The sequence below is a fragment of the Hippopotamus amphibius genome, chromosome 4 (genome assembly GCF_030028045.1).
Source record: "Hippopotamus amphibius kiboko isolate mHipAmp2 chromosome 4, mHipAmp2.hap2, whole genome shotgun sequence".
NCBI classification, from domain to species: domain Eukaryota; kingdom Metazoa; phylum Chordata; class Mammalia; order Artiodactyla; family Hippopotamidae; genus Hippopotamus; species Hippopotamus amphibius.
In genome coordinates, this window is record NC_080189.1 from 129,778,497 (window position 1) to 129,800,904 (window position 22,408).

General features: G+C 37.7%; 1 protein-coding gene across 2 annotated transcripts in view; it reads right to left on the reverse strand.

The window, feature by feature from the left end:
• Nucleotides 1-22,408, reverse strand: part of MINDY3 (MINDY lysine 48 deubiquitinase 3) — a 91,898-nt gene that overhangs the window by 16,820 nt on the left and 52,670 nt on the right. For both annotated transcript variants that reach the window (XR_009053190.1, XM_057731681.1), the window contains exon 11: nucleotides 7,357-7,429. Coding sequence is in view for 1 of the 2 variants with exons in the window: in XM_057731681.1 (XP_057587664.1) it covers nucleotides 7,357-7,429 (73 nt within the window). In the remaining variant the exon portion in view is untranslated. The remainder of the gene's footprint in view (nucleotides 1-7,356; nucleotides 7,430-22,408) is intronic.

Consider the following 22,408-nt stretch of genomic DNA (forward strand, 5'->3'; position numbering starts at 1 on the left):
TTTTAAATTTATACTGGAGAAGTCAGTGAACTAACTATTATAGTTTAGTCATAACCATTACCGAAGGACATAAAGGCAAAGGCTAGCAAAATACCCTAGCTAACAATGACAGAGCTGACATTATAGTGACATATATGTGTGACTTTTCAGACAGCCTTTGTTAGTCTGGTAGAGAAGCTAAGCTCAGGCTCAAAAGAGAATCATAAAGATGATTTTTCTTATTCTGTGTCTTTTCAGCACAACCAATTATACAGAAATATTCTGGGGAGTGACGTCAGCAAGATGGAGGGCTAGGAGACCCCAACTCATGTCTCCCACACAAGAAACCAACAGAAACAATGAACAAACAGCTACAAACTGAAGAAAACAGCCCAGGACAAGTATGGGCTTACAAAGAAGCAGCAAAAGCCCTGCGGAGCGCAAAGATAAATCAAGGATAGCTGCAAAGGAAAGTATAGGAAGCATATTACCTGTGTCAACCCATCCCCCAGTCAAGAGCAGCCTGGTGCCAGGGATGCCCTCAGAGTAAGTTCACCGCATGAGGAAAAGGAGACCCCCTGCAGGTCCACCACCGGGGACATGCGCAGCCTTTGCTGCAGCGGTCTTCTACCATCCTCACCAATGCTGCTCCCAGCTGGCAGAGCTGCCCACAGAGCTCCCTGCCCCATACATGTACTCCCAGAGGCTAGAGGCTAGAGCTGTTGCAGTGAGAGACCTGCCCTCAGGGACCCCAGTCACCCCTGTGCTCTGCTCTCCGGAATGAGGCACCTCAGCAACTCACTATATACAGGACTGGAGCTCTGTGCCCCACCCATGATCTCAGACTGGTGGCTTTGTCCCACCATTACCAGGGCAGTGCCTGCTGCCCTGGGCCCTGCCTACTGCATACCAGGTTATAGCTCTGACCTATCATCACCAGGGATGCTACCACTGCCGAGTCCTGCCCGCCCCCACCCAACCCAGGCTGACGCTCTGACACATCACTGCCGAGTCTGGGCTGCAATACCCCGAGCCCTGCTCTTGACACTTGGCTTTAACAGATCACCACTGCAGTCGTGCTGCTGCTATTGCCCTGTGACTGCCACCTGGAGCCAGAGTTGAGACTTTGACCCACCATTCCCAGGCTGTGCTGCTACTGTATCCTGGGCCCAAACCAGCACCACACCTTGTCATCCCAGAGCCTGTGCCACTGTTGCTGGAGTCACTATGGTGAGCCCCTGAAATCCAGGTCCTGGCTCCATAGGAGATCACATACATGCACCCCAGATACTAGTGCCACAGCTGCAGCAAGTGCATCTGAACCCCAGGACTACTGTGGTAGTTCTGTATGCACCTGATCCTAGGACCCTGGCTCTGATACTATACTGCTCCACAAAAGACCCTGGGTAACCAAAACAATCTTGAGGAAAAAAAACAAAGCTGGAGGCAGCACACCTCCTGATTTCAAACTATATTACAAAACTATAGCAATCAAAACAGTACAGTACTGACATTAAAAACAGAAACAGATCAATAGAACAGAATAGGGAGCCCAGACATAAACCTATACATAGTGGTCAATTAATTTACAACACAGGAGCCAAGATATACAGTGGGGAAAGGACAGTCTCTTCAATAAATGATACTGGGAAAACTGGACCACTATCTTACACCACACACAAAATTTGATCCATTTTGACTTAAGACTTGAATGTAAGATAAGAACCCATAAAACCCTAATTAGAAAACACAGGTGGTAAGCTCCATGACATCACTCTTGGCAATGATTTACATCACTCTTGGCAATGCTTTTTTAGATTTGATGACAACAGCCAAAATAAACAAGTGGACTGTATCAAACTGAAAAGCTCCTGTGTAACAAAGGAAGCCATTAACAAAAGAAGGCAACCTACATACACCTGATAAGGGGTTACTATACAGAATATGCAAATAACTCAACAGAACTCAATATTAAAAAAAAACCCTCAACAATATGATTAAAATATGGTCAGAGGATCTGAACAGATTTTCTAAGAAGATATACTGATGTATACAACAGTTACATGAAACAGTACTCAACATCACTAGTCATCAGAGAAATTCAAATCAAAACCACTATAAGGTATCACCTATTACAAGGGCTGTTATCAGAAAGACAAGAAATAAGTATTGGCAAGGATGTAGAGAAAAGGGAATACTTATGCACTGCTGGTGTGGGTATAAATTGGTATAGCCACTATGGAAAACAGTATGAAGGTTCCTCAGAAAATTAAAAACGGAATGACCACATGACTCAGCAATTCCACTTCTGGGTATTTATCTGAAGAAAGAGAAAACACTGTTTGAAAAGAAATATGCACCTCCATGTTCACTGCATCATTGTTTACAATAGCCAAGATATGGAACCAACCTTAATGCCCACCAATGGGAGAATGGATAAAGCAAATGTGGTATATAAACTAAATGGAGTATTAGCCATTAAAAAAGGTAATCTTGCCATTTGGCAGAACATGGATAGAACTTGAGAGCATTATGCTAAGTGAAGTAATTCAGAGAAGGACAAATACTATGTCCTCACTTACATGTGGAATGTAAACAAGACCACTGAGCTCACAGATACAGAGAAGAGACTGGTGGCTGGCAGAGACAAGGGATCAGGGAGTGGGTGAAAGGTGTCAGAGGTACAAACTTTCAGTTATAAAGTGAGTGAGTCATGGGGGTATAATGTACCACATGTTGGCTATAGTTAATAATACTACATTGCCTATTTGAAAGTAATTAAGAGAATAAAAGTTCTCACCACATGCATAAAAATTTTGTAACTATGTACAGTGATCAATGTTAACTAGGCTTACTGTGTGATTGTTTTGCAATACATACAAGTATCAAATTGTTATGTTGTACACATGAAACATATAAAATTAAACATCAGTTACACCTTAAAAAGACACAATCCTGTAGTGGTGGTGTGTAAATCACTTTGAACTCTAGCATATAGGTTAAAAGACAAAAGGGTTAAAAATAACTATCTACACTATAATGTTAATAGATACACCATATAAAGAGATGTATATTAGACATCAAAATAAATTATGGAGGTCATGTAAATGTGTAGAACTTTCTTATGTAATTGAAGTGCTGTTAGCTTAAAATAGATATTTATAAGACTAAGATGTATTATGAAAGCCTCATGATAAAGAGCATAAACCTATAAAGAGACAAACAATAAAGAGAAAAGAAAGCATACGACTATAAAAAAATCAAGTCAGAGAGAAACCAACAGAGGAAGAAACTACAGAACTACAAAACAATCAGAAAGTAATTAACAAAATGGCAATAATAAGTCCTTACTTGTCAACATTTACTCTAAATGTAAATGACTTTATTTCTCCAATCAAAAGACACAAAGTGGCTGAATGGATAAAAAAAACCAAAACCCAACTATTTGCTGCCTATAAAGACTCACTTAAGCTTAAAGGACACCGATAGGCTGAAAGTGATGGGACTAAAAAAGATACTCCATGCAAATGGAAAACAAAAGAGAACTGGGGTAGTCATCCTAATGTCAGACGAAATATCTTCTAATCAAAAACTCTAACAAGAGACAAAGAAGGTAATTATGTAATTATAAAGGGATCAATATATCAGGAAGATATAGCAACTGTAAAAATATACACACCAACAGAAAACTAGAAATCAACAACAGGAAGAAAGCTGGAAAATGAACAATATGTGGAAATTAAACAACATGCTTCTGAACAACGAATGGGTCAAAAGAAGAAATTAAAGGGAAATCAAGAATTATCCTGAAACAAATGAAAATGGAAGCACAATGTACCAAAACCTAAGGGACGCTGCAAAAGCATTTTTAACAGGGAATTTTATAGTGATAAATGCCTAAATTAAGAAACAAGAAATCTCAAATAACCTCACATTACACCTTAAGAAACTGAAAAAGACAAAATAAGTCCAAAGCTAGCAGATGGAAGGAAATAACAAAGATCAGAACAGAGATAAATGAAACAGAGAACAGAAATACAGAAAAGAAAAATAAAACTAACAAGTTAAAGAGGAGATATTACAACTGTTACCAGAGAAACACAAAGAGTCAGAGGAGACCAAGAACAATAATATACCAACAACCTGGACAACTGAGAAGAAATGGATTAATTCCTAGATACATACAACCTACTAAGACTGCTCATGAAGACAGAAAATCTTAACAGAGCAATAACAAAAAGGAGACTAACAGTATAATCCAAAACCTTCCAGCAAAGAAAAGTCCAGGAACAGATGGTTTCACCAGTGAATCTACCAAACACTTAAAGAGGAATTAATGCCAATCCTTATAAAAATCTTCCAAAAAATTAAAGATGAGGGGACACTTCCAAACTCACTTTGAGACCAGCATTACCCTGATACCAAAGTCAAATAAAGACACTATAAGAAAACTGCAGATCATAATCCCTGATGAATACAGATGCAAAAGTTTTCAACAAAATATTAGCAAAATGAATTCAACAGCAGATTAAAAGGATCATACACTACGATCAAGAGGGATTTATTCCAGTGATGCAATGATGGCTCAACATATGCAAATCAATAGATGTGATATACCAGAGTTATAAAAGAAAAAGAGTGTATGATCATCTCAATATGCAGAAAAAGCAAATGACATAATACAAAATCCTTTCATAATAAAAAACACTAAAAAATATGGTACAGAAGGAATGTTCCTCAGTGTAATAAAGGCCCTATACACAAACCCACAGGTAATATCATCCTCAATGGTGAAATATTAAAATCCTTTCCTATGAGATCAGCAAAAAGATAGGACTGCCCGCTTTTGCCATTTCTATTTGGCATATTATTGGAAGTCCTAGCCATAGTAATTAGACAAGAAAACGAAAAGACATTCATATTGGAAAGGTAAAAGTAAAATGATCTCTGTTTGCAGATAACTTGATCCTGGATACAAACCTTAAAGATTCCACTAAAAAACTGTTAGAATAAGTGATTTCAGTAAATTTGGAGGCTACAAAATCAACATACTGTTATCAGCTACATTTCTATATACCAACAAGAACTATCTGAAAGAGAAATTTAAAAAGCAATCACATTTACAATAGCATCAAAAACAATGAAATACTTAGGTATATGTTTAATGAAGGAGGTATAAGACACTGACAATGATAACACAATGATGAAAGAGAGTGAAGAGAACACAAATAAATGGAAAGCTATTCTGTACTCATGGATTTTAAGAATTAATAGTGTTAAAATGTCCATATTACCCAAAGCGATCTACAGTCAATGCAGTTCTTATCAATATTCCAATGATATTTTTTACAAAAGAAGAAAAAAAACTATTCTAAAATTTATTTGGAGCCACAAAAGATACTGCAAACCCAAAGCAATCTTGAGAAAGAACAAAGCCAGAGGCATCATGTTATCTGATCTCAAGCTATACTGCAAAGCTAAAATAATCAGAAGACTATGATACTGGCTTAAAAACAGGCACACAGATCAGTGTAACAGAAGAGTGAGCCCAGACATAAATTCATGAATATATGGTTAACTAATTTTTGATAAGAGTGCCATGAACACGCAATGGGAAAACGACAGTCTCATCAATAAACGGTGTTGGAAACAATGGAAATCCACATGCAAAAGAATGACACCGGACCCGTATCTTACAGTATTCACAAAAAACAACTTGAAATGAATCAAAGACTTAAATATAAGACTTGAAACTGTAAAACTGCTAAAAGGAAACGTAGGGAAAAATATCCTTGTCATTGATCTTGGCAATGATTTCTTGGATAAGACAGCAAAAGAACAGGCAACAAAAACTAAAATTAGCAAGTGGGACTGCATTAAACTAAAGATCTTCTACACAGCAAAGGAAACAATAAATTGAAAAAGCAACCTACAGAGTGGGAGTAAATTCTTACAATCCATGTATCTGAGGGGCTAATATAAAAAAATATATAAAGCAAAATATATTAAGACCTCATTAGCAAAAACAGAAATAATCCAATGAAAAAGTTTACAACGGACCTGAACATTTTTCTAAAGACATACAAATGGCCAGTAGGTATATGGAAAGATGTTTAATATCACTAATCATCAGGAAAATGCAAATCAAAACCACGAGATATCACCTCACACCTTAACAGGATGGTTTTTATCAAAAAGACAAGAGATTAAATGTTGGTGAGTTTGTGGAGAAAAGGGGAACCTTTATGCACTACTGGTGAAAATATAAAATGGTACATCTATTAAAGAAAACAGTACAGAGATTCTTCAAACAATTAAAAACAGAACTACTGTATGATTCAGCAATTCCACTCTTGGGTGTGTATCTGAAGATACTGAAATCAGTAGTTCAAAGATATATCTGCACAGTCACAATCACTGCAGTATTATTCACAACAGCCAAGATATGGAAACAACCTAAGTGTTCATCAATGGATAAAGATGACATAGTGTACACATACAAGTATATATATACACACACACACAAGGGGATATTATTTAGCCATGACAAAGAAGGAGATCCTACCTTTTGTGACAAGGTGGATAAACCTTGAGGGCATTATGCTAAGTGAAGTAAATCAGACACAGAAAGACAAATACAATACAATACAACTTATATGTGGAATCTAGAAAAGCTGAATTTGTAAAAACAGAGTAGAGAGGTGGTTACCAGGGGCTTGAGGTAGGTTAATGGGGGAGACGTTGTTGTTTAAGGGTAGAAACTTGCAATAAATAAGTTCTGGAGAACTAATGAACAGCATGGTGATTACAGTCAACAATACTGTATTATAAACTTCAAAGTTGTTAAGAGACTATATCTTAACTGTTTTCACCACAAAAAAAGAAATAATGTGACATGATAGAGGTGTTGCCTAATGCTAATGTAGTAATCATTTTGCAATATATAAATATATCAAAGCAACATGTTGTATACCTTAAACTTATATGTCAATTATATCTCAATTTTATAAAAAAAGAAATATTCTAGAACATTTACTCGTTTGAATAAAGAAATGACAACTTTTCAAAGAGCTTATTCACAGGTGGTATTTTTCCCTATTTACACCATCAGAGGTCAAGATTTAAGTAACCATAACTTCAGCACCACAAGAAACACAACAACCACGTACCAGGTGAGAACATGATGATCGCTTAAGTATCCTTTTTGGTTCCCACTTTCACCATTTCCTACTTAAAATTTTCAAGAAATGCGAGCTACATTTCATTCAATAATCCAATAACTCTTTAAAATAAAACTCAGGAAAATAATGATATATTTCAAATATATCAAGATATAAAACACAGAGTCAATGTTAATAAAAAAATAACATCTTTTACCTTCTGGATCGTAAGTTTGAAAAACTCTTCTGGCTTGTTCTGAAGGAGCCTCAGGGGCAACTAAAGCCATGTCCTGAAAACATAAAAAAGCATGCTAGCAACGAGCTACAACATCATGACATTAAAAATAAATATGAGGCTAGGGTGAAGAAATGAAGACATTTGGAGTCAGAATACTGTGAGTTATATTATATCATAGGTGTATGACTAAGATAAGTCACAAACTCTCTGGGCCTTAACTTTACGTCTGAAAAATGGCGTTACTGCTCAACCACAGAGAACTGTTGTGAGGATGACATGTAAAATTTTATATAACACTTGAAAAGTCTAATATTGTACTATAAAATTGAATCTGTAAAAATTAATGACTGATATTTTTACTTTATATTATTTTCCAAGTAACAAATATAACTGAAAATATATTCTAGTTCAAATTTTTAAAAAGTAAATCCAGAGATATGATAGCAAACAATTCCATAGGAATAAATGCATTTGAAATTTATTACTTTAGGAAGCATGTTATATCAATACCTAGGCACAGATCAATAATCAAGTTCTGCATGTTCAGAATTTTAACTTTTTTTATTAAAGGAAATATCCAAAAGGCAGATTTCTTTTTCCCATAAAACTAATTCTCTATCATGACTAATTTCTTTACAAAGCAATATTACAATTTATCAAAAATAAGGACAAAATTCAGTGTTATCTTGGACTCTTCACAAACCTTTACTCCACATATTTTAACCATTATGAAAGTCTACATTTGACTGACATGAAACTAGAATCTAGGCTGTAATTGTTTTCTTCTATTCATAAATCTGAATAGAAGCATCTGCCTCTAAGTGTGTTCACTCAGACAAACCTCATCAGAGAACAAGTTTCCAAGCATCCTTTTTTACCATCTTGAACCCTTTTTAAGAAGTGGGTATAAAAGGAACATATCTCAACATGAAAAGCTATTTATGACAAACCCACAGCCAACATAACACTCAACGGTGAAAAGCTGAAAGCCTTCCCGCGTGTAAATCAATAAACTTTAAAACACCCCCTCAACACAACACAAAAAAATAAACTCACAATGGCTTCAAAACTTTAAGACAAGACATGACACGATAAAACTCCTAGAAGAGAATATCGGCAAAACATTCTGACATAAATCATACCAATGTTTCCTTAGGGCAGTCTCCCAAGGCAATAAAAATAAAAGCAAAAGTAAACAAATGGGACCTAATCAAACTTATAAGCTTTTGCACAGCAAAGGAAACCATAAACAAAACAAAAAGACAACTTACAGAATGGTAGAAAATACCTGCAAATGATGTGACTGACAAGGGCTTAATTTCCAAAATATACAAACAGCTCATACAACTCAATAACAAAAAAACCAAACAACCCAATCAAAAAATGGACAGAAGACCTAAATAGACTTCTCTCCAAAGAAGACATATGGATGGCTAACAGGCACATGGAAAGATCATCACTAATTATTAGAGAAATGCAATCAAAACTACAATGAAGTATCACCCCACACAGGTCAGAATGGCCACATCACTGAAAAGTCTACATATAATAAATGCCGGAGAGAGTGTGGAGAAAAGAGAACCCTCCTATGCTATTGGTGGGAATGTAAGTTGGTACAGCCACTATGGAGAACAGTATGGAGGTTCCTTAAAAAACTAAAAATAGAGCTACCATATGATCCAGCAATCCCACTCTTGGGCATATATCCAGAGGAAACTATGATTCAAAAGGATACATGCACCCCAATATTCACAGCAGCACTATTTACGATAGCCAAGACATGGAAACAACCTAAATGTCCATTCACAGATGAATGGATAAAAAGATGTGGTATGTATATACACAATGGAATACTATTCAGCCATAGAAAAGAATAAGATAATGCCATTTGCAGCAACATGGATGGACCTACAGATTATCATACTAAATTAAGCCAGAAAGAGAAATGTGGGAAGACATTCTGGAACCTTTTTGAAACATTGAAAATGTTGAAGTATGTGGGCCGAGCGATGGGATTCAGAATGTCCTGCTTGAGCAGTGGAGGAGCTGAGGGTGCGGGGCATGGAGACTAATATCACCCTGTTTGGTCCTGAGGGATGGCTGGTTAGCCAAAGACGGGTAAGATTCCTCAAGGGAGGAACAACCTAAGACAGGCACAGTCACAGAGGGGCCAACACGGGTGGGGCACAGACCCTTAATCCTTCTGAGAGAGGTCTCCTTCCCCCAGGGCTGCTTTGCTCTCCACACCCAGCTCAAATCAGGACCCAGGAGGCAAACAAAGATCATTGCCCCCAGTCATGTGAGGCCTTTGATTGTTTATGGGATTAACCTGGGAGTGTCAGACCCTTAGACTATGCCGAAAACTCAATAAAAGCAACGTGGGATTAATCAGCAGGGCTCTTGATCCGAGAGGTCTTGAGCCCCCCGGTCCCACTTTTCTCTTCAGTCTGTGTCTGTGTCTTCTTCAAGCTTGCGGCACCCGTCACTCACCTCGAGTCGCCGAGCTGGTCTCGGCAGAGAAAGTCAAGTACTGTATGATATCACTTATATGTGAAATCTAAAATATGATACAAATGAACTTATTTACAAAACAGAAACAGACTCGCATAGAAAACAAACCCATGGTTACCAAAGGGGAAAGGGGGTGGGGGTAGGGGTAGGATAAATTTGGAGTCTGGGATTAGCAGATACAAACAACTATATATAAAATAGATAAACAACATGGTCTACTGTAGAGCACAGGGAACTATATTCAATATCCTGTAATAAACCATAATGGAAAAGAATATGAAAAAGAGTACATATATTTGTATAACTGAATCACTTTGCTGTACAGCAGAAACTAACTCAATACTGTAAATCAACTATACTTCAATTAAAAAAAAGTTGTGGCATATAAAATGTTAATAGAATTTAAACTGCTGTTTAAATTTAACACATTTCTGTGTTAAATTTCTCTGTGGAAACATTTTGTAAGACATGTACTAGTTAACTTTTGTCCTAATCATCCCACCCTTCCCTCAGAGATGAAGGAATAAACTCTAAGAGTCAAATACAGTAGTCCTTACTGGACCACACCTGAACACCTTAATAGTATGTTCAGTTCACATGGGAGAAGAAATCAAATGTGTATGGGAATCACAACAAGGCAATATATACAAGCCCCTTCACAGTTTTAATGTGTTAAAATAAATGACAAAATAATTTTTAAAATCTGTTATTTTATAACAGTGAAATTTGGTGATGTACAATTATTTCCCTTTTACCATCATTTTATGGCACCTTTCAGAGTCTCCTTTTCATGCATTTTCAATATTATTTTGTAGATAATACACGTCAAGGGACATGCTTTCATCCCGTTGAGCTTTCAATGCCTTTCTGATTTTATGGTCCAGTCCTTTATTGCCGGACACTTGGATTGTGTTTGATCTTTTGCCACAACCAATGCTGCACCAAATAAACTTGAACATGTAATTTCATATATGAACACTTGTATCTGCAGGACAGAGTTCTCGAGTAGGATTGTTGGGCTAAAGTAAGAAGGCACATGTAATTTTGGTAGGTATTTCCAGATTCTTGGATTAAATTTGTTTATTTAACCTATTTTTTTTTTCCTTCTTTTTTTTTTCTTTTTTTCTTTTTTTTATTATTATTATTTTTTTTGGGGGGGGTACACCAGGTTCAATCATCTGTTTTTATACACATATCCCCATATTCCCTCCCTTCCTTGATGCCCCCCCCTCGAGTCCCCCCCACCCTCCCTTCCCCAGTCCTCTAAGGCATCTTCCATCCTTGAGTTGGACTCCCTTTGTTATACAACAACTTCCCACTGACTATTTTACAGTTGGTAGTATATATATGTCTGGCTACTCTCTCGCTTCTTCTCAGTTTCCCCTTCACCCCCCGCCCCCTCCCATACCTCGAGTTCTCCAGTCCATTCTCTGTATCTGCTTCCTTGGTCTTGTCACTGAGTTCATCAGTACCATTTTTAGATTCCGTATATGTGAGTTAGCATACAATATTTGTCCTTCTCTTTCTGACTTACTTCACTCTGTATGACAGATTGTAGTTCTATCCACCTCATTACATATAGCTCCATCTCATCCCTTTTTATAGCTGAGTAATATTCCATTGTATATATATGCCACATCTTCTGTATCCATTCATTTGTTGATGGGCATTTAGGTTGCTTCCATGTCCTGGCTATTGTAAAGAGTGCTGCAATAAACATTATGGTACACGTTTCTTTTGGGATTATGGTTTTCTTTGGGTATATGCCCAGGAGTGGGATGACTGGATCATATGGTAGTTCTATCTGTAGTTTTTTAAGGAACCTCCAAATTGTATTTAACCTATTTTTAACAATATTTCTTAAAGCGCTTTCCTTTCTCTAATACATCACCAGGAGAGCCTTAGCTCTATAATTACCTTTATATCAAGGCTAGGATTGCAGTGTCAGCTCTCAGATTTAGGGAGCAAATATTAGCACTGGGGCTATCATTATTATTATTCCTTAGGCTTCTTTTACCACTCCCAAGCCTTAACTGCAAACACTGCTACATGTATTCCAGAAGAAGCTTTAGCTCCCATAACTATTTCCATCTCTCCTTTTTTTTTTCTCAATTCTTCCCTATAGAACGGCCGCTGGAATTTGTGGGTGAGCACTGTCACTGGAATTCTGGCGGAGGAGAAGGTGTGCAGCTGTAGATGAGATTTTATGCAAGGAGAAACATCTGGAGGCACAAGATGAAGATACATTCTTTCTATCTGCTGCATTTCAACCTTTGTTATTAGTAAGTGATGAAGCAAGATTTGAAATGAGTTATTACTTCAAATTTTCTAAATATTAAAGTATGATCTAAATGGAAGGAAAGGGAATACTGCTTTTCTTGGTCAAAAAGAAAAAAAGAGTCTTTTGGGGGGAAGAGGTGGCAGAGAATAGAATATAAATGAAACATCATTTAAATTTTCCTACAAAATGTAGTTCTGGGAAATTATCACCATTTATAAAGTTGGGGGAACAAGGAAGGTTCCACTTTTAGCCAGAGAAAAAGGTCTGCATCAAATTCTCAGGCATTAAAGACTTCATAAAATGCAGGATGTCCATCAACAGAGGAATAGATAAAGAAGATGTGGTACATATATACAAGAGAATATTACTCAGCCATAGAAAGGAACGGAATTGGGTCATTTGTAGAGACAAGGATGGACCCAGAGACTGTCATACAGAGTGAAGTAAGTCAGAAAGAGAAAAACAAATATTGTATATTAATGCATATATGCGGAATCTAGAAAAATGGTATAGATGATCTTACTTGTAGAACAGAAATAGAGACACAGACGTACAGAACAAACGTATGGACACCAAGGGGGGAAGGGGAGGGTGGGATGAATTTGTAGATTGGGACTGACATATATATCGCTATTGATATAAAACAGATAACTAATGAGAACCTACTATAGCAGAGGGAACTCTACTCAATGCTCCGTGGTGACCTAAATGGGAAGGAAATCCAAAAAAGAGGGGATATATGTATGTGTATAACTGATTCACTATGCTGTACAGCAGAAACTAACACAACATTGTAAAGCAACTATACTCCAATAAAAATTAATTGAAAAAAATGCAGGAATGCAAAAAAAAAAAAACAAAAATCAAAAAAAACATTTAACGTGAACTACCTGATGCCTCATCTCTGTTCCGAGTGCTACAAATAAAAAATATACTATGCTTATGTAGAAAAAAATTGAAGTAGACTTAATAAAATGTTCACTGCTTATCTCTTGCCTCTGGTTATGAACATACAAAAAATTTAGGCTTTAGAAAATATGTTCTTAATTCTTGTTTGAATAGACCTGGCCTGATATAGAAAGATCAGTTGAAGCCTGGGCAAAACTCCTGGTGTACTCTGGTTTAAAAAGCATTCATTTTGAGTAAGGGTTGGCAAATTTTTTCTGTAATGGGCCAGAAAGTAAACATTTTAGGCTTTGCAGGCCATAAGGTAGCACGATAATACAATGCATAGACAGCAGGATGCTACAGTACATAAACACAGGCACATGGCTGTGTTCCAATAAATTACAAAACAGGTGGCAGGGCTTGATTTGGCCTGTGGGCCATAGTTTGCTGACCCATGATTTAGAGAATATATTATATTTTTTCCCAAAATGCTCTAACACTTAGTAAACATGCCTTCTTTTGACACACCTGGGGATATAAGGGTACCTTAATCACCTTACTAGATTTACAAAGAAGATATTTTGGGTCCCACCTAAGAGAGAAAAGCAGGTAGGAAGTTCTAGCTAGCAGGAACAGAATCATCAGAGGCAGAAGGATGTGAATTAGCATAGCAGAAGGGGAACTGAACGCTGAGCAGGACTGAGACGTGTGAGAGACAAGCAGTTAGGGAGGGACATCTCCTCTGCTGGGAGGATGAATTGATTTGGAACATTCAGAGTTTGGAGGTGATGCACACGGCTGACTTAATGCTCGGCACACGGAGTGTTGCCAATGGTAGCCTTCTCACGGGCCAGTAGAAAGAGGCGACGAGCACTAGAGAAGATTAAGGCTGGAGAGTCTGCCAGGTAAGAGCCTGCGGAACCAGGTGAACGCAGATTACTTCAGAGACGTCAGAACAGAGTATTTCCAAAGAGGAGTTTAGAGAAATTCTTGCTTGAAGATTAAAAGTGTGAAACAATCTCAAAACGCTGTTAGGAAACAACAAAAAAAAACCCCCCCACACGTAAATTACCTAAACCGAAATTCCTTTTTTCCTCTCAAAATACAACCCAGTGGTAGTGGTCAGGTTCCACATATAAAGACATCAACTATAACTGTCATGACTAATAAAGCGAATGATGCCACTACAATTAAAGAAAAAAAATCTTGTTTTGCTCCTTTGGTCTCATTGATATACTAATAGTTAATTTGCTACTAAACTCCTTAGGAATTAACTGTTCTTAATCATATCACTTATTTTAAGATGTGTTTACATTAGAGGGGGGAGAAAAAAAGAAAGGCCAAAACAAAAACCAAAACACAAAATAAAAAAGATTACAGTAAATTCTAATGAAAACACTCAAGTTTTCATCCATCAAAACCAGTAGTCTTCTTTTTTTTTTTAGATTTATTCTTTATTATTGTTATTATTATTATTATTATTATTATTATTATTATTATTGGCTACACTGGGTCTTCGTTGCTGTGTACAGGCTTTCTCTAGTTGCTGTGAGTGGGGACTGCTCTTTATTGTGGTGCATGGGCCTCCATGGGCTTCTCATGTTGCAGAGCATGGGCTCCAGGCACGCGGGCTTTAGTAGTTGCAGCACATGGGCTCAGTAGTTGTGGCTCGCAGGCTCAGTAGTTGTGGCGCATGGGCTTAGTTGCTCCATGGCATGTGGGATCTTTCCGGAAGTGGGCTCGAACCCGCATCCCCTGCATTGGCAGACGGATTCTTAACCACTGTGCCACCAGGGAAGTCCCTAAGGGTTGTATTTTATTTATCCTTTGGATCTTCTTCTCCTGACCTGTGTCCAGGCACTAAAATGTTTATTTAAATTATGTTATGCATGCTGTTTCTAATTTGAGAAATCTCTCATGGTATCCAGTGGTTTCAGAAAAAGTGAAAAGAGCTTGATCTGCAACCAGGTCATTGAGGTTGCAGACCATACTACCCTTTAGCACAGCATCTTACCGCACATGTAGCAAGTCTTTGTAAATGACAAGCTCTCCCTCTGTAAAATTCACTTTCCCTTGGCTCTACTTACAAAACACCTATTAATCCTTCAAGGTTCAAGTTAAGTATCTGTTCCAACATAAAATTCTCTAATACAACTTTCAGATTAAAGTTCTTCATCTTCTGTGCCTTCTGAGGACTTTCTTTCTACTTCTATTTGACACTTATGTTACTCTAGCTGGTCTTTTATTAAATTTGGTATAGATCTATCCAGTTATCAGACTTCTTTTCTAGTAAAGAGGAAACTGTATTTCAGCATGAGGTTGTCTTTCTCCTCCGTCTGATATTCTTCTACAAGATTCATTCTTGAAGTCTCTGCATTTAGCACAGTATACGCGGGACATAATACATGTTCAGTAAATATTTCTTGAATAAATAATTTCCCAATGGACTACATGTTCTTTGAGAAGAGGTGTTGTACCTTATTCATTTATATTTCTCACAGTGACTGGAAAAAACTGAGTAACAGAAACTGCTACAGGTTGAATAAAATATTAGGCTTATTGAGACTGGCCTCCTGGGTTACTGAAATATTTGGCTAATCCAAGGACAGTTTGCCATTTCTTCATTCCAAAAAGATTTGAGTACTTTATATATGCCAAATCTTATTCCGGGAGTTGGAGGTACAACTGCCTATCCACTTCTGGGAGCAAAAGCAGGAGGTATTGTTGAAAATGCTGAGGTAAGGAAGCAAACGTATGCTTATTTATTAATGCCCTCAAGTTAGTGTTGACAAGAATAGATCCCGGGGTTTCTATGTCAATATCCTCAGCTTTGGTCCATTTCAAGTGTCCTAAACCAGACTTTTTTAATCGTTTTAAGTGCTGACTTGTTTGTTTTCCAGTGGGAGATTTCTGCCCATGTTTCATTTCTTTATCTGAACTGTCTGCTTCACCATTTTTAGATTCGGATCCTGAAGGCGAATCCGACTGCTCATCAGACACCTTTAATGGTGTCAAAACAACACGAGGAACAGTCTTGTTTACCATCATTGAGACTCCATTTCTTCTTTTCTGCTGCTGCCTCAACGCCTGTTTGAGCGCCTTTTTGGTGTGCTGCTGAAAGGAAGACACTAACTTGCTCTGCACCGCTGCATTCGGGAGGCTTGAATCTCGAGTGGAAGATGCCTCATCGGTTACCTGCTTCGCACAAACTGCTGGTGTTGGAGGGTTGCCTGCAGAGTTGGGGGGGCAGCTGTGGCTCACCGAGGAGACAGGGGCACTGGCAGCAGGGGTTCTGAGAAGTGCTCATTGGCGTGAGCCCTTCCAGAGTCCACCATTAGCTCCACCCAAAACCAGTAGTCTTCTGAATTGATTACTGCATGCTGATTTTGAGTGTTTACAATGCTTTTTAGGTTACTGTAGAGAAAGATCTCTTAGTTAAAGCTTGTTTAAATTTATAAAATGTTTCAATGGTTAGATGAAATCAGGACAAGTTACAAAACCATCTTCTATTTCCATTAAAGTGCTTCACAGTGAACCCCTTTTAACTTTCTAATTCGATTTAAAATTACAAATTCCAGCACTCACTTTTACCAATTTATTTAAACACTTCTGAACAAGGTTCTCAGTTTAGGACCTGGAGCATAATGACCCATGTAGTAATTTTGGTAATATACTAATATTATGTACACTTCCTATTTGCATAGCAACTCTGAACAGCAAGTACAGAATTCCATTAATTGAGAAAAGAGTTCTTTACAACCTTAAGACAAGATATTTAACTTGTGTGAGATATAACTGCCAAATTTTTCTCATTGCACATAAAGCAAATGATTTAATTAGAAAGGATAAAGTACAACAGAACTCTTATGTAAAAACTGTGTAAGTGTGAAGAATAATACGAAGAGGATGACTTCATGTGGCAATAGCTTTTAGATATTTAATATATTTTTCCCATATAACTATCCACACACGCATCATGTTTTGAGTACTGTCAAGCCTATTAGACGAGCTAAAGACCTAGCTCTGTACATTTAAGGTCACAAGCTAATGGAAGAGAGAACAATATGTTCCTATATGCTTCCATGAATGTTATTAATATTATCTTAAAATTACCTTCTAAAATAAAATTCAAACATACATTAATACCGCACCCTCAAAAAACTGTTGAGTTATAAACAAATAGAGATTCCAATGATGTAGTTTCAAATTATCTAAGTCAGCAAGGATACTTGTAAGCATTTTCTTCTTTTCATCTCCAGTTGTAGCACTTAGGAGAAAATTTCAGTGTGTACTGCACCTGAAACTCTTTAAGGTACTCCCACTTGCAAGAGATTCTTAACATGAGTCAAATATTTAAATAATATTTTAATTAGCTCTGCTTTTCAACTCTGATTTATCAACATTATTTTTACTTTAAAAATAGTTCTGGGATATGTGTATAAAAACAGCTGATTGAACTCAGTGTACCCCCCAAAAAATAATAAATAAATAAAATTAAAAAAAAAATAGTTCTGTACATTAGTCAAATATAATCAGATGCTTTTATCACAGGAATATTAGAGCAAACAACCTCTTCTCGGCCAACAGGGACTGCTAAACAATATAGCTTTTAAAATTATCTAGCTTCACCCAACTTTCCTTAACTGGCAAAGTGCTACAAAAGAGAAGAGGAAAAAAAAACAAATAACCTCCCCCAAAACCAAGGTGTAATGGGACTATCTAATATCCTAGAGTCATGAAACAAATATCTCTTTTTCATGTAGCTCTGTCTGTTCACCATAAACCCTTTAAAATGTTGTAACATTAGCTATCCTTCCAAACACCTACGGAAATACAAGGAAAGCCTGTGTTCAGTTCGTTAGCTAGGTCTAAGCATGTAGCTCATTACTGGAAAGGTCTTTAAAGCTTATTTATTATACCTTTCATCATTATCAAGAGCAATCTGCTGTCATGAGTAATCAAAGAACCTCTGAGAACCTTATCTATCTTCAGGGATGGTCACGGACATATAAATCACATTTGAGCTTGTAGACAACATTTTATAGTGCTATTAGGAGTCCTTCCAAAAAAAAAATAATAAAGTTAACTTGCATATAATTTCCCTTTAGGCTTTAAGTAAAATTTTGCCTAGAAATCACTTTGCTATATATTTTATATTGACTCTTCACTCACTACTTAGGAAAATAATTTGGGAATCGCTATGCAATGGATTTTAAGTCAGTTATCAAATGCTCTCAAGTATAAAATGTTCTTCAGTGCCAATGTCAGAAACAGAATTCAGTTAACGCCATTAACTGAAAGTAGGGAGTAGGACAGTGGTCTTTTTTCTTACTCTTCCATGATTTCCCGAACTATGTGCGAAAGTCCCAGCTACTCCACAACAGCCTACTGCTGTATGCTGACTTGTGTCAGCAGAGAAGCCAGGATTGGAAACCTAAAGCAGAGCCCTTCGAGAGTCTTTCTATGTAGAAACATACACTCTAAATGTGTAAGTGAAATAAGCACTAGGAGGAAAGTTGTAATGATCTATGTGGTCATTACAATTGTTAATATTAACCACTGGGCTTCCTTCTCTCCCTATCGCCAGAACTGTACAACTCAATGTAGGGATCCCTCCAGCCTTTCTCCACTGGGTTCTGCCAGAGAATTCATCCCTCAGGCCAAAGGCATCCACTCTCCTCTGCACCTAAAATCACTTTCTGGGTTCTCTGGTTTACTATGAAGAACTGGGCCAAGAAAAGCTCCTTGCTGTTTATCTACTGTATGTCAGTAAGGAAACAGCTAACATAAGCCATTACTCTCCAGGTACATGGACGCATACAAAATTCAAGAAAAATGATTATCTGACTTTTTAAAATGGTATAAGTTAATATTATATGCATATAATCACCTGGGCAAAAATCAATCTGATAGTCAAAAATTCCTCCTTATTCCTAGGCAAAGATTCTTTATAGCCTTTAAATTAATTCAAATTCTGTTAAGCCACCTGGACCCATAGTAACCCACGGTGGTAGATGGTACTGTTGTCCTCAATTCTGTGTGCTTACCTGTAAGAGTCCCATCCCTGCTTGTTGCTATGGGACCCGCAGTACCTCTCTGTGGGAGAGGTCTACTTCCTAGCCCCACTGACGTCAGGGATTGACCATGTGCCTTTTCTTGGCCAGAGAAATATAAGCAGAAGTGACATTCTGCCAGCTCCTGGAAGAAGCTTTAAGTGCCATCTGTGGCTGTGCCAGGCGTCTTCCACGTCTCCCTCTGCCAGGAAAACTGCCCCTTCCTGACGGGGGCTGCTCCTCAGTCCAGATCGCAGAGGGAGGGAGGCACCTGGAGGACACATGCAGCCAACAGGCAAACCAAGAGAAAGAAGCTTCGGTGTGTGTGCTTGGGGAGAGGGCTGTGGTGGGAACGGTGTGCCCCAGCACAGGCAAAAAGAGGGCGTGCTGTTTGTAGAGCTTAAACATCATACAGTTGACTTCATGCAGGCAGTTCTACACAATTTCAGTGGTCAAACATCCCTTCTACGGGGGGTGGACTGCTCTCATTGCCTCCTCCGCCCCACTTCTTGAATATTACTGTGTAAAGCACTCCAATTTTAGGGTTATGACTTCAGGAAGCTGGCAAAAGGAATTAAACCCTAATATTCTGGCTGGGGTTTTAGCCTGCTTATGTCACATGTGTAATATCTGCTCGTCCTACTCATACTGGACCTACTTTTCCCTCTCCTATTCCTTCGTGCTACCCATTGACATTGATTTTAACGATACAAGCTTCACACAGGGAATCTCCACATACACACACTTCCTATGTTTCCTATGGAAATGGATGCCTAGAAAGAGACGGACATTGTGGTCCACATAATACTAGTCATTAAGCTTGGTAGGCTCGGATTAGCATAAATGTACAGTGAGAGATGTCCCTGACCTTACATTCCCCCAAATCCTACCTCCTTTCCTACTGTTTTAAACAAGGTTTGACTGTGAAAAAATAGTGACAATACTCAACCTCTAATACTCTTAAGTTTTATCAAGCTTCACAGAGAAGTTCTTACTGCTCATCAAGGAGGCTGTTCTACTTCCATGAACAGGCTTTACATTCATGACTTGAATGTTCATGTTTAGCCTTTCATATCAAGAAAAGCGTGTAAACACAGATAGTGAAGATGGTCAGGGGAGGAATGACTATTCCAGCTGGTAGTGTATCTGATCTCAATTGTTGCTTCCATCTTAATCTCTTGGCACAATGAGTACGGTTCAGCCATACGGAACCAATTACTATTCTCCAAATAGAGCATGGAGTTTCACATCCCACATCTCTTGCCTTTTTGCTTACTCTTTTCCCAAGCCTAGAATACATTCCTCATTTCATCTAAGTCTAATACACATCAAGTCCTTTAAATCAAGTTATCATCTCCTCTGCACCCACCCACTCTCCCCCACTTTCAGTCTCTGTTTTATCTAGAATAATAATGTTTGTTTTCCTAAGGGACAGAAGTAGTTAAAAGCTCAGGAGATGGAATCCCTGCTTTAGACAGGAGGTGTTATTTTTCACTGGCCCCAGACTATAAAATGTAGATGAAAACAGTATTTACTTTACAGGGTTGCACTGAGGATTGAATGAGGAATGCATGTAAGATGCTTAGCACAGTGCCTGACACACAGCAGAAGTAACTAGTGAACTATTATAATGTATTCTTATTATGATGATGATTCTTACTGGCTGCGTGGCATTGGCATGTGGGATCTTAGTTCCCCGACCAGGGACTGAACCCATGCCCCCTGCAGTGGAAGCGCCGAGTCTTAACCACTGGACTGCCACGGAAGTCCCTATAATGTATTATTAATCTTTGCATTTCAACAGTACTTAGCACAATGCCCAGTGTTTGCTCTACTAGGTACTGCAGGAAAGCAGATAAATCAGGTAGTATCCCTGATTACAAGAAGGTAGAAAGCTAAAGAAAGTACAGGAGTGACAAGGGAGTAAGAGAACCAGCAATCACATCATGGAAGATGTCAGGGCGGGGCCGCAAACACTGAGCAGGATTTTGATCACAAACTGGGCAGATGATAACATAAACAAAAGCAAGGAAAATAAACAAACAAAATCATCACCTTGTTAATACTATCATACATTAAATGCTGTCAGGCCTTCTCTGCTACCCACTCCATTTGCTGCAATTACTGTCATCAATTCTAGACGGACAGGTAGAGACGTGGACTTATCGATGCTGATTCCAGCGAAAACTCATGGACTTTACTTGTAACAGAAGGCCTTTAGGCCTTTATAGCAGCGATACTTTATTTTGTTTGGACAATTATTTGGGTACTACTGTAGCAAAAAATTATAAGAAACAAATTCAAATGGAAAGAGGGTCTGGTTTGAGCAAGCTGGGTGACATCCATGACATGACTTAAGTAACTAAGAGAAAAAAAAAAAAAATTCATAAAAACCAATACAGAAACATGACAAGTTATGATTTGAACTATGAAAATTAATACTTTAGCTCTTAAATCCATTTCCTTTCTGTAGCAGATAAAGCATGAAGTTTAAACAAATGCACAAACTCTAAAATTTACTTAGGATAAATGGATGGGATGACTAAACCACATTAATACACAGGAAAACCCTATTACAAAGTGCCCAACTCTGCATGTAATTATATTCCAGTCCCAAGACTTTTACCCAGTAATTAAAGATACGTAGAAGTGAATTTTCTTTATAATAAATAAGATCTATAAAGCATCATTTTACTTCTTTTCCTTACAATTGTGTTAGTACATGTAGAGGAATGTATTAATGGTAAAGTAGAACTGTCCGACTTTTGAACACCCTAAAAAAAGGGCTCTATCATGTAACTGCAGTCGTCTTGCTAATGTTACACCAAAGAGGGCTACACAAAAGGCGCTTGCTCTATAGAAAGAATTCTATCTAGATTCCCAGTAACAGATACCACTGTAAGAACAGTCAGCTCATGCAGGAACAGTTAAATGTTTTGTTTTTCCTTTGCATTAAATTCAGTTTCTCTATATACTTTGCATTTAAACAGAAGTGTGTTTTCCTATGTTCTTATCTAAAAGGAAAACTGCTTTATCATAGGAAAGGTCAAAGGTGACACTCTATACACATACAAAGAGTCCTTTTATAACCATAAAAGAGAACAAAAAGGAATGTAAAACTCATCTTCCCAACTTCAAAAGAAAGTTTGAAATGGATTACTAAGAAAATTAATCACTGATCTTCTGAAGGTGAAACTAGATGTTACAGGTAGGTTCCAACTATTTTTATGTTGGATCAGCAGCTGTCACCCCAGAGATTCAAATGCAAAATAAAAACAAAAAATGACAAATTTGTCTA